We start from the raw sequence: 15,074 nt of genomic DNA, 5'->3' as shown, positions 1-15,074 counted from the left end.
TTTTTTTTTTACTATTAATTAAAGCATTTGGTGCAATTCTCCATACTCAGAATTAAAACATGTGCCTCTTTTTTCAATTTCACCTGTGACTACTTAATTATCTCTATGTCATAAAAACAAAAGATTCTTCTCTGAACCAGGGATCTTTAAGACCATGAATCCTACCTTCTCTACATAAAATAAAACCAGCAACTCCAAAATATGATCACTATTACTATTCTCTACGATCTTGGGTGCTAGGAGTGTTTTCTTTTACAGACTTCAAGGAACTTTACATTTATTGGTTCAAATACAGTACTCTTTCAGAAACTGGAATGGGAGTAACTTTCCTCATTCTATCCATGAGAATGGGCTTCTATGAACATAGTTAAATGGTAAATGGAAAGATGCATTAAAATAAGAGAAATCACAATGAACACAAAATAGCATCTGTTCTAACTTTCCCTTTCTATGGCCAATTCCTTGATAGAGACTTAAATCTGTCTTTTATATATTTAATATCTCCCAAGGGAGCTATTACGGATATCAGTAAGAATGCTATTAAGCTAAATTATGTCTCTAGGACACTGATGGACAATATATAACTGCTTAAAGTCACATATCTACTCATAAAACTTTGACTTTTTCTCTATGAAACCAATAAAGGAATTGTGTTATTGCCTTAAAAAATAAATGTTCTACTTACACAATCACTGTCAATTTTTTCAAAAAGATTTTAATCAACAATTTAAAATTAAGTTGTTCAAGATTTTATGTATGTCTGAGATATCCCATAGTTATATTTTTTCTAATTGTTCTAATCCACATATTAAATACCAAGATCTGATAAGCATAATAGTAATAATATTTGGATTATTTGATATTTAATGTATAACATAGTTATAATTTTGATTAAAAGTTTAAAATACTACTTCTTTGTACCAGCCTAATTTTGTCTATCAATAATGTATTCATTTGATAAAAACTGTACCTCATCAAAGAGATCACAGGATCTATAGGGAGGGCCTCTTTCTGAAACAAAACCTGCAAACGCCATTCCATTGAGAACTTTAGTGAGGAAATCATTTTCAACCAAACCACGCTGCCCCAAAAAAGCTGTCTGTAAAGAAAGAAAATGTGAAATGAATAATTTATCACTCAATAATGAATGGGTGGTCAAAATGAAATATAATCTATCTATATATATAAAAGCCTAAGTGATTGTCGACCATTCGACCGGTAGCTCAGTAGCTATGACATGCAATGACCATGGGGGACAGACGCTCTGACCAGTAGAGGAGGGAGCCCGATTCCTCGCAGAATTGGCTGTGGGTTAGGATGCTGTTGGGGGGAGGGTGGGAAGAGATTAACCAAAGATCTTATATGCATACTAGAGGCCCAGTGCACAGATTCGTGCATCAGTGGGGTTCCTCAGCCTGGCCTGCGGGGATCAGGCCGAAACCGGCCTGGTGCATGGATTTGTGCACTGGTGGGGTTCCTCAGCCTGGCCTGTGGGGATCGGGCCAAAACTGGCTCTCTGACATCCCCACAGGGGTCCTGGATTGTGAGAGGATGCAGGCCAGGCTAAGGGACCCCACGAATCCGTGTACCGGGGCTCTAGTAGAAAGATAAAGGTTGAATAAGTGTCTTCATGCAAAAATGTGTTATTAAAAATTATAGTTCTCTTAAAAAGGTTTTTGATACCTGAGATACTACAGGTATTGAAAAGAATAAAAATGAATCTGTCTGTAAAGCAGGAGGAGAAATCAAAAGTTAACACTCAATTTTAAGAGAAAACCAATTTAAAGTTAACATTACAATCTGAATGAAAACATATTAGTTCCATAGTATTATTAAAAATTATCAATACAGTGAACAGATGATGTGTTGTAGAATTGTGCACCTGAATAGATTCTACTTTGTACTAGCCTAATTTTGTCTGTAAATAGTGCATTCATTTGATTAAAAACTATACCTCGTCAAAGAATTATCACCCCAATAAATTCAATAAAAAGGAAAAAAATCATCATCTAACCACACAGATATTTTAAATAACCCCATTTGATAAATTAAGGGGAAAATCCACGGCCAGAAAAGGACAACCAAGTTGTTTTATTTAATTGGAGTCTACATCTTGGACAGATTCCATATAGTTCTGTACCTTACCTTGTGAAAATGTATCACTGGTTCTGCATGAATTCTTATAAGCTGTAGGCATGATCTATATCCTTGGAAAAGTTGTGCAAATAATCTAAGAAAAACTGCACGTACTTCTTTATCCTGAAAATATCAGAAGAAACATGTTAGGTAATTGAATTTCTTAAAAAATAAAATGAATTATCACAAAATCAGAAAGTTGTAAAGAAGTTGAGGGATTATTAAATAAATCTGTATGTCTGTGCTTTCTACACATCAGTCTCATTTGTGGCAATCCTGAGTGACTGGCATCTAGTCTGCTCCACTGTTGGCAGCATAGGCTGTTCAATAGTTCTTTTTAAAACTGAACCAAACAAAACTTGCTTTTAGTACATTCAATTTTCCTATCGAAAAAACACGTCACAGTCTCCCCTTTCACCATGCTAAAGAAGGGCATATTTCCCAAGTCATTTGCTTTTTAAAGCCACCAAAAGAATATCACAAATACAAAGAAAAAAATCAAAAAGACTTTTTAAAGCTTATAAAATTCTTCCAAAATTTATCCAACTTATAAAAATGTACTCTCATATTAATAAGGTCTGACTTCAACTCTGTTTTAATAATTCAAGCTTTTATATAAATCACAGTTTTAGAATTGGGAGGAAACTTACAGATTTATTTAGTCAACCATTATTTAATTAATGAGGAAATAGTCAAGAATGCTTAAGGAACTTGTCAAAGGTGTCTAGCTCTATGAAGCTCTTTGGCCACAAAGCTCATCTCTAAGAGATGCACTGAGCAAAATTAAAAAGGGATCTCTGTTACTACTCACCCTTTTATGGCTTCTAGTTGGAACTATTTTCATCTACTCACTCCTCAAACTTGATTCTCTCCTATTATCAACAATACTGTTACAATTTTTTGTAAGTTTCCCTCTCCCCACTTTTTTTTTTATCCTTGCCTGACCTTTTTAATTTGCTGCTTGACACAATTTTCCAGGCTATAGCCTCGGTTCTGATTTTTTGTCTGTTACTTATTATGCTTCCTCAGGACAGCAGTTTTAGCCCTTCTCCCCACTGGTCAGTGTGCTACCCTGTGACTCCTCTTTGAGCAGGACACGAGGTGAGTCAGCAGCAATTCTCTTGATTTCTAATTTGATGCACTGTTTACTAAGCTGTCCACCTAACTCTCATTTTTACTAGGTTGTCCATGTAATTCAGCTTCTTTAACAATCGTACAAATAAAAGTACAGTTCTCTTTAAAAGCATAAAACTTAAATCTTAAACTTCTTACCAGCATTTTTGAGTGGGATAAAGCTGTTCGTGGAGGGGGGAAAGCATGATCTGCCACTTCCAAATCTGGGTGTAGAATCTAAAGCAAAGAAGTTTTGTTATACAGAAGATCTTAATGTCAATAAAACCTATTATTTAATCTACTTGGAACATCATATGAAAAAGTGTCAGTATATGAATTACAATATATTTTTTTCCATGAACAACAATGTAGTTAGCTGAGGTAGTTCTGCATATATTATTGTGAAATGATCTCCAAGAGAAAATATTTAATGAAAACCCAAGTTCTAGAAAAATTCACATATGTAAGCCTATATATGTACATGCATCGATGTACATATAAATGAAAATGCAAAGTTCTGAAAGAATATACACTAAGCTATAAAACAGTAGTTACCTCTGGGAAGGGAATAGTCTACCACAGAGCTATTTGGCCATATAGTTGAAAATTTTAAACAAGCATTTATTTTTATGTTTTTTAGTATAATTAAAAATTAATTAATTAACTGAAATGTTGAGGGGAATATGAAGGCTTTAGTTCTAGTAATGGCTTAAAATGCAGAATTTCTAAGTTTCAATTTTCTGATGATGCATCAATGGGCACCTAAAAATGTTGTCAGTGAAATAAAATACTCTGCTTTTACAAATCAAATAAGGTAAAATAACTACAAAAAATTAAATTCATTTCAATGAGAACCATCCAGGCCATAGATTTCTTAAAACTTCATTACACAGAATGCTGGACATTTAATCTATCTATAAGTAACATCTTCCTGTAGTAACTTGAAAACATTGGCAAAACAACATCCCACTGTTTTGCAAGTAGCACACCTATCATGGAGGAATGAGATGTCCCTAGGAAGTTAAAGGAAAAGGAAAAAGTGCTGGCTTCTAATGGAGGGTTAGGGGAATCAGTGACTTCAAGGCAGAGTCTAGTCTTGTTTTCACACGTGTGTTTCCAATATCTACGACAGTATTCAGAACTAAGTAAATACGCTGAGTGAAAGAATGAATATACAACAAATATTCAGTTAGAATTCAAAGTATATTCTTTAGATAATATTTAATAAAGACTCCTAAATACTCCATGAGACTATATTCATGTTTTAAGACCTTTTTAAAAAGTAATTGCACTGCTCATTATATTTAATTGTAACTATCTTTGTTTAGATTTAAGTCAAGAGAAAATTTCTATTTAAAAAATGGCATACCAAAGAAAGAGCTGCTTGAGTCTGATGTAGAAGTGGTTCCGGGAGGGAAGAGAGGTGAATACATTCAGGAATTTTAATAGTTCCTCCATCCAAATCTGCTATGATTACATCTAACTGAAAGAGATAAAAATTAATATAATTAATATATTTGTTGTTGAGCAAATTAATTTGATATTCACTAATTCAAAATGAGAAGAACCAAGTGTGGAAGAGCTTCCTTTTTTTGTTTGTTTGTTTTTTTTTGTTAATCCTCACCCAAGGATATTTTATCTATTGATTTCTAGAGAGAGTGGAAGGGAGGGAGGGAGAGAGAGAGAGAATCATAGATGTGAGAGAGACACATCAATTGGTTGCCTCCCACACTAGGGCCTAGGATTGACCGGCAATCCAGGTACGTGCCCTTGATAAGGAATCGAACCCGAGACCATCTGGTGCACGGGCTGACACTCCACCACTGAGCCACACCGGCCAGGGCTGGAAGAGCCTCTTGATTGTCCATAGTAAAAGAACTCTGGGTTCATGGCTTCTGAGCTTCTGTTTATACTACAGTAGTCCCCCCTTATCTGTGGTTGTGCTTTCTGAGGTCTAGGCTACCTTCAGTCAAATGGTCTGAAAATATTACAAGGAAAATTCCAGAAATAAACAATTCGTAAGTTTTAAATGCATGCCATTATGAACAGTGTATTGAAATCTTAGGCTAGCCCACTGTTCTGCCTGGGACATGAATCATCCCTTCGTGTAGCAGTCAGGTAATGCATGTTTTAAAAATTGTTACAGCACACTGGTTAAAAATCATTGATGTGGAGTATTACTTTTCTTCTTTGGTATTTCTTTCTATTCACATGGCATGAGAAGTAGAATAATTTTTTTTCCTCACCCAAGGATACACTTTTTATTGATTTTAGAGAGAGGGAATGGGAGGGAGAGAGAAAATAAAACACATCAATGCGAGAAACATATACCTTCATCCTCCCCTACGTGCCCTGACCTTTTGGTATATGGGATAATGCTCCAACCAACTGAGCCATTCTGGCCAAGGCAAGAAATAGAATAATCTGGTGGGGCTCATACTGAACCTGCATTCCACTAAAATCCTTCACTCTTTTACACATAATTTTTGCTTTTTAGTTATCCACCATTCAGCATTAATACAGGCCTAATTTCAAAATATGAATAAATTAAAGTACTCATAACAAAAGTATAAATAGAATGCTACATAGATTACTTTATTTTCCTTTCCCATAGACAGGATGAAGAATACAGGAAGATAAACTTAATATGCCACAGGAGAGGGCATTTGAAAATATTAATGAATTCATTTTGTAAATCTCTCATATTTGCTATAGAAAAATTAATATGTTTAGGTTTTTTAATGATGCTTTCTTCCAGCCAATCTTTTCTATAGGGAATGCAATAGAGCTGAAAATAGTAGTAAGTTGAAATGTTATAAAACTCAAGGTAATAAGATAAACCTCTGGCCTCAATAACTGGCAATTTAAATTTAAATACTTACAAGTTCATGGACATCAGTTTTAAAGATGGAATGTACTCCAATAATGAATGGTGTTGGCGAACTTAGAACTTCTAGTAGCTGAGCTGGGAGGATGGGAATATAAGGATAACTGGAAATAATGAAAATATATGTGATATATTTGTTTTTCCATAATATAAACATTTTTCTTTCATCTTTATGCTATGAATTTTTTTTAAGATTATCTGTGTTTTGAAATTATCAGTAATATTTTCTTGGTTATTACTATTTAATTTTCAAAAGGACAGACTTAAAAAAAAATCTTCATGTGAAAGATACAAGCAGCTATAATAAGATCTAAATAAGTGGAATCCAGGGCAGCTTCCTTATCCTTCACCCCTCCTAGACAAGGAGTCTCTTTGGGTGTTTAATCTGGCTTCAAAGCATTTTTCCTTACATGGAAATATAACATCAGCGAGTAATACTGACTCCCTGATGGGCCCTACCCATCAATACTGGTGGTTTGTCTACATAAAACAATCATTCAAATTCCTTTTTTCTACACTTGACTTTGCACTCAATAAGAGTGGTAAAGTACAAAAAGTAAGGGCTTATCTAAGGGTTAAGAAAAGCACATAGGTAAATATTTTTTTAAAGTTTTAAAATAAAATCTGTAGTCTACTTTTTTTCTAGTTTGTATGAACTTAAGTTTCCTACATGTTATGAATATTAAATCAATAAAATATTAGGATAAGATATTCTGCTTATAGCACTATCGGGCATCACTGTTTAAACTATTTTATTTTTTACTTTTTATCATCAAAAAATTTTAACATACCTCTCAGAAAACAGAAAGAAAATAAAACAAAGCCACATATATCCAATCCGATATGACAATTACTAATGCACAATATTTCTACCTACTTTTATTCTCTTCCCTACTGTATTATTTGAAGTAAATCCAGATATTTTATCATTATATACAAATACTTTAGTAGGGATCTAAAAAAGATAAGGGTTCTTTTTTTTAATAGAACGATAATACCAATATACCCCTAAAAATAATGAGTCTTTAATATTTAAAAAATCACAGCACTAACTTAATTTTATCACCAACCATATTCAAAGAGAAATAAATGCTACTGATAATACTATTCAAATTAATTACTTTTGCACTAAATTAATCAACACTCAGTAATGGACGGCTTGCAAAAGTTCCAAATTCTAGGCTAGATTTCAATCAGAATCATGACTTTGTAAAGTACAACCTTATAGTTCAAACTATTGTGCCATGATGTTTTGACTAATCGTTAATAATTAATGCATAATTTGAGAATAATAAAAGTACAAGTAAAAAAGCTCACCTATATTTAAGAGGAAACATTAAAGACTCCAGGGCTCTGCATGCATCACTGAGTCTCTGGAAACTTGAGGAATGGAAGAGAACCTTATTTTCCGTGAGGACTGCACAAAAGAGGCTGAGGACATTTTGAATTCCTGAAAAACACAAGAGTAAATGTTTACCAAATGCACTGAATTTTATATGTGTTGCCAACAAACACAGACTTAGAATGACATGGAATGAAAAAGCCAATATTTTTTAAATCTCTGAAGAAAAATATTTGGTTAAACTATAAATTCCATACAACTTATGGGATTTGTTTTCCCAAACTTTGTCTTTACTCTTCAAATCAGTTTAACACTAATTGAACATAGCTTTGAAACATACTATTACCTTCTTTTCAACTAAATCTCCAAGGTCTGTATTTAAAATTCCTATTTTAGACACTGCCATTGCTCTAATAACTTTTTCCCTCTTTAAAGAGCATTTGTCTAATGTTAATATAACCACACCAGCTTTGCTGTTGAAATTTTCCTGGCATATCTTTTTCCATTATTTTATTTTAATCTTTTACTTCTTTTTTATTTTTATTTTAACCTTCTACTTCTTTTAAATAGCATATAGTTGAAATTTTTTAAAAGTCGAGTCTGACAATCTTTGTCTTTTAACCAGACCATTTAGTCAACCAACACTTATGATTATTTCTATATATACATACATAGTATCTTATATATTTATTTGTTCTACCTCTTCCCGCCCCCCCTTTCTTTATAATTTCTATTTATCTTGGATCTTCTTTTATCCCTTTACCAGTGTGGAATTTATAAGCTGGTTCCTTTATTATATTTTTAGTGGCAACTCTAGAAAATATGGCATGCACACTTATCAAGTTAAAGTTAAATAGTATATCATTTCTTATTTTCTCTTTTATTATGAACCATCTTTTTAAATATCTGTTCAACCTTAATTACATGGACCCACTAAATTAATAGACCCCATTAGTTTTCTCAAGGTAAAATACTTTCTGTATTTCCCTTAACCAATGTGACACATGCAGATTTCTTCATGGCCCATTATTATTTGCTATACTCTTTTCTTTTTTAAAAAAAATCTTCACCCAAGGATATTTTTCCATTGAGTTTTAGAGAGAATGGAAGAGAGAGGAAGACAGCGAGAAATATTGATATGAGAGAAACACATTGATTGGTTGCCTCCTGCACGTACCCTGACCACGGTCTGGCGCCGGGGAGGAGCCTGCAACTGAAGTATGTGCCCTTAACTGGAATCGAACCCAGGGCCCTTCAGTGCTTGGGCAGAACTCTATCCACTAAGCCAAACCAGCTAGGGCTGCCATATTCTTTTCTCATTTCCAATTTATCACATATGATATATCTGAACTTATGAGTTCAGCTTCTTAATCTTCTCTCATTTGGACTAATGTAAGAGTTTCATAACTGGTTTCTTTAGTCCAGTCCTTATTAATTTCAAATCTATCCTCCAGGCAGTTTCTAGCATCATGGACATAAAATATAAATCTGATTATATTACTTTCATCCCTCAAACCCTTCAATATTTTCCCATGCTTTGGGGTAGTGATTTTCAAAAGCATTCTGTTCCACAGAAGCAATTTAGTAAGAGAAACTTTGCTCCAACATGTTTTATATATTAATCCCTCTGAGACACAGTTGGTAAAATGAAGATAATATTAAAACCTATCCTATAAATTGCTATAAAAAAGAATGGGATAATGCCTGGTTCTCAGCATAGTACCAGAGTAAATCATCAAGGCATATTAGATGACAATATGGCTAATATAATTATTGTATTTGTTAACTTTAATTTCCTTTGAAGTTAGGATTCTGATGCTAAAAATGTTTGAAAACAACTTACAAGATGAAGTCTGAGCTCTATGTCAAAATGCCTTCATGGACCTACATCCCCATTTTTCCAATTGCGTCGCCACCTCCCACACCAGTGTGATCAATATTGAACTGATGCAGCTCTCAGAACACTTCCTTCAGTTTGATATATCTGCTACTTTCACCCATTTTCTTTCTGCCTGATGTCGCTTTCATTAAAATGTGAGCTCCTCAAAGACAGTTCCGGCCTTATTCACTGATATACCCCTCCTGCCAAGCACAGGGCAGGCCCTCAAAAACGTTTTGCTAAACTCATCACCTGAGTAGTGACATGAGTCACTATCAAAAGGTGTTAAAACTTTCATTAAAAGATGTCAGAGAATATCTTTATAAATTTATATAAGGAAAGGGTAAAATACACAAATCCTAAATGAAAGGATAAATTATTTTAAATAAGACATTTCTGTCAAAAATGACATTTAAAAAATGGAGACAAGTTTTAGACTGAGAGAAATTGCCTAGAAGTATATAAATGTAAAAGGATAGGTGCCTAAAGGATGATTTTTAAATCCCCACTAAAATCAACAGGAAAAAATCAACCTAAAAGAACATAGTTGAACAACATTGGTTTGAACTGTGTCGGTCAACTTACACTCAGGGTTTTTTTCAATAAGTATTGTAAATATATTTTCTCTTCTTTATGACTTTCTTAACATTTTCTTTCCTCTAGCTTACTTTATTATAAGACTACAGTATATAATACATGTACCATACAAAATATGTGTTAATCAATTGTTCATGTTATCCGTAATGCTTCTGGTCAACAGTAGACTATTTAGTAGTTAAGTTTGGGAGAGTCAAAAGTTATACATGGATTTTAGACTGCTCAGGGAGTCGGTGGCCCTAACTCTCATGCTGTTCAAGGGTGAAATGTAATATGAACTTACAATTTACAGAAGAGGAAACTAAAATGGCTGATAAACATATGAAAAGATGCTCCAACACCTCTAGTAATTAGAAAAATTCAACCCAATAAATTCATGAGTTTTTACAACTTTAAACCTGTAACAATAACGGAAATTGAATCCTGATAATTCTAAGTTTCTTTGAGGATGGGTAAGGAAAAGGCACTATATACATATTGCTGAGAAGAATATAAATAAAGTTAAGATGTACATACCTTATGACTTAGTCATTACAGTAATTCTTATTAATGCCATTATTTATTGAAAGTCTTTCACATGTACTTAAGAATAAAATAATACACTGAAACAGTACTTGAAATAATAAAAGTGGACACACTGTAAATGTGAAAATGAATAGTGCCAAAATCATGCTATGAAACTATACTTCTCTGATTGAAGATGGCAAATGTTGACTGAAACAAAAAAATTAAAACTAGCAATTTATTATTCAAAATTTATAAAACTCAATGATTATTAAAGAAATGTAAATACAACTTTCAAGTGATACAAACTTTTTAGGTAAGTTTGTAGCATTTATATTTGTGAATATAACATTGTAAAACATCATTAAGACTTTTAGGATACCTGTATAGCAATGAAAATAAGAGAGCAAGCGCCATATATATCAACATGAGTAACCCTCCTAAGTGTAATATTGAGTGAGAAAAGTAAGGTGTAAAAATGATTATACAGTATGACATTTATGTATTGTTTAAAACCATATGAAACACTACGACATATTACTGTTTCGGTATATATAAATTAGAAACATACAGTCAACATATGAGGTTATGTTTGGGACCAATCAACACCAAATTAAGGATGTGTTTATCTTTGGGAAGAGTAGGTGCGGGGAAGCATGAGACTTGGTTGGAACGTTTGTAAGGAGGACATTATGAGAAAAGGGAAGTGTGCAGAAGGTTGCCTGCCCTGTTTATCGGAATTCTGACTTACAGGAGTGCCGAAGGCAGTGCCCCTAATTATTCCTTGACCTTTCCAAACAAGTCTGTGCATGAGCAGACCCCCGGATGTTTACTGGAATCCTTATGCTTAAATTTTTGGGTGTCCTTGCTTAAAAGACACTACAAATACATGTGTCCTCCCAAGATTACTTACCCTACTGATTGTATCTAAAGATAAAAACTGTAATAAAAAGCATAACAAGGCAGGCAATTGGGGCTGCCTGGTTCCTTTAGTCAGGCTGTCCCTTAGTCCTCTCTTTCACAGCAAACGTTGTGTCAGAGTAATCCATTCATCCATCGCTCAGGGTCTGCTAGTCAGCCCCAGCAGTAGGCATATGCAGAAGTTTCAACTATATTTATGATGCTATATTTATTAAGCTAGATCATGAATACATGGATCTTTTAAAATATTTCTTTGGAAATAATTTAAAACTTATAGAAAAGGTGCAAGAATAAGAATAATGCACAGAGCACCCATCTGGCCTTTACCATGATTCACCTATTATCAAAATGTTTTTCCATTTGCTTTAACATTTACATGCTGGTGTACTCTCTGACCTAAACATACCCTCCACGCGCACATTTTTCTGAGCCACGTAATTGTATACATTATAACATTTAGCCCTAAATACTTCTGTGTTTTTAAGAATACAAATAATATCTTACATAACCACACTATGGTTATCATATCCAGCAAAATTAACAGTTTTATAATATATTATTAAGTCTAATCTCACATTTGTATAGTCATGTGTCCCCTAAGGTTAGAATGGGGCTGGAAAACTCCTATTGCTCAGTGATGTTGAAGCCACTGTAACGGCTAGTACAACACGTTACTCATATGTTTGTGGTGATGCTGGTGTGAACAAACCTCCAGGATGAACAGCCATATACAGCGCACACAATTATGTACACTACACAAAGGAAGATGCTGTGAAGATTGCAGAAATGACCGTGAAGGGTTTAGAATAGTGAAAAAAACTCAGTTGATAAAGCAGTGGCAGATTTTGAGAGGATTGACTCCAATTTTGACAGAAATTCTATTGTGGGTAAAATGCTATCAATCAGAATTGCATGCTATACAGAATTTTTTTGTGAAAGAAGCAATCAATGTGGCAAACTTCACTGTTGTATTATTTTAAGAAATCGCCATATCCACCTCAACCTTCAGCAATCGCCACGCTGATCAGTCAGCAAGCAGCCTTCAACACTGAAGCAAGACCCTTCATCAGCCAAAAGAGTATGACTAACTGAAGGCTCAGAGGATGGGTAGCATTTTTTAGCAATAAAGTGAAGAAGAAAGGCATGCACTTGTAAGGGCTCTATCCTACTTGTATCATTAAAAAAAATATATAGTATCAAGGGGGGAAATAGTACACTAAACTTATTAAGATAGGAGTTATGTCTCATATAATAGAAATGAGTTAGGGACAATATCCTAGTGCTTAAAGGGTAATGTTTTCATTATCCAGAAAGGTTATATGGTTAATACAAAATAATTTACCCATACCTAATTTACGCATACCATAACCCATAGCTCAAATATTTTAAGAAATTACATTAATGTTTTTATTCCTAACTAGCAATGCTTGTTGCTGCATTCATAGCTACATAGTTATTCATAAATCCAATTTCTTTCATCTACAAGTGGAAATCAGTTTTCTATGTAACCTTGAATTGTTACTTAGTCTTCACTAGCCAGAATCCATCCAAAGCTGCACAATAACAGAGAGAATATGAAAAACAAACATTCCGGTGATAATTACTACTGATTTCAGTACAATGGTACAAACACATCCTGTTGATTACTCAAATAGTAAAACATTCTGAAAAATTACTTCCTGATTTTAACTTTTCTTTAGGGTTAAAGTTCTAAAATTCCTAACATAAACACTAACAAATGCATTTGTTTCCCATTGAAAAAAACAAAAAACAGCACCAAGAACTTTTCTCCAGAATCCTCCCCTTTTCTGAATAATAATAGAACATATGTCTCAGCTTTCAAATGGGAAAACTGAGAAAATAAAGGCCCCTGTATTAAGACAGGATATATTTTAGAAGCCTTAAACAATTTGTTATAGTTCTTTCTGGTCAAGCCACAATGGAGAGAATATAATAATGGTCATGACTTGACACAAGGCACGAAAAAGAAGATTTAGCATTCATCCAATCAATATTTGTTGAGTACCTACTATGTTCTATACACCAGATGACAGCAATGAAGAAAACCAAGATCCCTACCTTCAATGATTCAAGCTTTATATATTTTATAGTTTGGTTTTGTAACTATCACTGAGAGGCAATTTTAATATGTTACAAATTGAGAATATTATTTGCAAATGTTAGAAATGGAAATCTTCTAAGTAAAAAATAGTTAAGAAATGTAATTGATTTGGGCAATTGTACATGGGTATATTTGGTTTTCTAGGTCTAAGATAATCACATCAGATTATTCCAACACTAAATGGCCTAGATTCCTAGTCTGTGCCTGTTCTGATTCGGTCAGATTAAAATCTACTTTAACAACTACATTTAAGAACCAGGAAGCAAAAGGGACCTTAGGAGTAGAATAGCAAACAAAGGGGAAGGACAGTATAGAGTAACTGGGGAATTAAAGCAAGATGCAGAAATAACACTTTTAACTAAAACTTGCTTCTCCCATTCCCTCCTGTGTTCTACTGTTAAAGCTTTATGGAGCTGTTGAGATACATAAGAAACTGCTAAACTCTAGGGAGGGATATAAATAAATTTGAGGCAGGCTCCTACGAGCCCACAGTTCAGTGAAGATGGCAGATTGGTAAATAAATAGTTAAAACACAAAGGATAGAGACATGAACAAAGTGCCACAGGGCACAAAAAGGGGGCGGTTTGTCCTGCCATAATTCATAAGTTGCATATTCTTAAATGTTGCAGTGGCCATATTTTATATGAAGAATAATCTCTAGAGTGCTGAAAGAGCCAAATATACTTTTAGACAAGAGAACTTTGTGACAATGAAGGATAACCCTTAATAGATATGTTGTCTCAGAGCATTTGCGTTTATTAAAGGACTAGAGGCTCGATGCATGAAATTCGTGCAAGAGTAGGCCCTCCTTTCCCCAGCTGCTGGCACCGGCTTCCCTCTGGCACCAGGGACCCGGGCTTCCCTCTGGCCGCCAGCAGGCACCCAGGACTCAGGCTTCCCTCTGGCCCCAGCTTCGTCCAGAAGGACGTCTGGTATAATTAGCATATTATGCTTTTATTATTAGAGATAATTTGATACAAAGATAGAGATAGCTATTTAATAGCAGCACTTAAGCACCATACAGAGTAAATGAAAACAGTTTTGAACCAGGATTCTTTGGAACTGTTCTCAAATAATATAATGCAGCAACTACATACTTTATGTGTAACTCTAACAAGCGTAGCACACTCATGAACAAGCACTCAAACGGTCAATAATTGTCTGCCTTTGGTATTTTTAAATAGTTGCCTTTAAAAAACTAGCATAAATATTTAATCTTTAATTTTGAAAAGAAAAGCGATTTACTTCCTGACATTCTGAAGACTTTCTACAACCCTATGCTCAAGTATCATCAAACAACTATTGCATGAAGGCCTTTCATGGTTCTACACATTGCTTACTTCTTCCTTATGCCTGGAAAGCCCTTCTCCCCCTTGCTAGCTAGCTAAACATTAGCTCTTGATATTTCTATTACTACACTAATTATACTGCACTGTAATTTTAAAAAATATCTGTTTCTCCACTAGGCTAAAAGTATATCTGGGATAAGAACTATGATTTTATATATTTACTAGAGGCCTGGTGCACAAAAATTTGTGCACTCGGCGGGGGGGCATGGGGACGGGAGGAGGGA

At 34.1% G+C, this 15,074-nt stretch overlaps 1 protein-coding gene across 1 annotated transcript in view; it reads right to left on the bottom strand.

The window, feature by feature from the left end:
- Nucleotides 1–15,074, bottom strand: part of SBF2 (SET binding factor 2) — a 314,832-nt gene that overhangs the window by 154,515 nt on the left and 145,243 nt on the right. Inside the window, exons 7-12 of the mRNA XM_015563741.1 lie at nucleotides 7,454–7,586; nucleotides 6,132–6,240; nucleotides 4,619–4,732; nucleotides 3,409–3,486; nucleotides 2,146–2,259; nucleotides 971–1,099 (exon numbers count right to left, since the gene is read on the bottom strand). Coding sequence (XP_015419227.1) covers nucleotides 971–1,099; nucleotides 2,146–2,259; nucleotides 3,409–3,486; nucleotides 4,619–4,732; nucleotides 6,132–6,240; nucleotides 7,454–7,586 — 677 coding nt within the window. The remainder of the gene's footprint in view (nucleotides 1–970; nucleotides 1,100–2,145; nucleotides 2,260–3,408; nucleotides 3,487–4,618; nucleotides 4,733–6,131; nucleotides 6,241–7,453; nucleotides 7,587–15,074) is intronic.

The sequence above is a fragment of the Myotis davidii genome, unplaced genomic scaffold (genome assembly GCF_000327345.1).
Source record: "Myotis davidii unplaced genomic scaffold, ASM32734v1 scaffold118, whole genome shotgun sequence".
Lineage (NCBI taxonomy): Eukaryota > Metazoa > Chordata > Mammalia > Chiroptera > Vespertilionidae > Myotis > Myotis davidii.
Note: the sequence above shows the minus strand (reverse complement) of the source record. Positions and strands in the feature narration are given on the sequence as shown.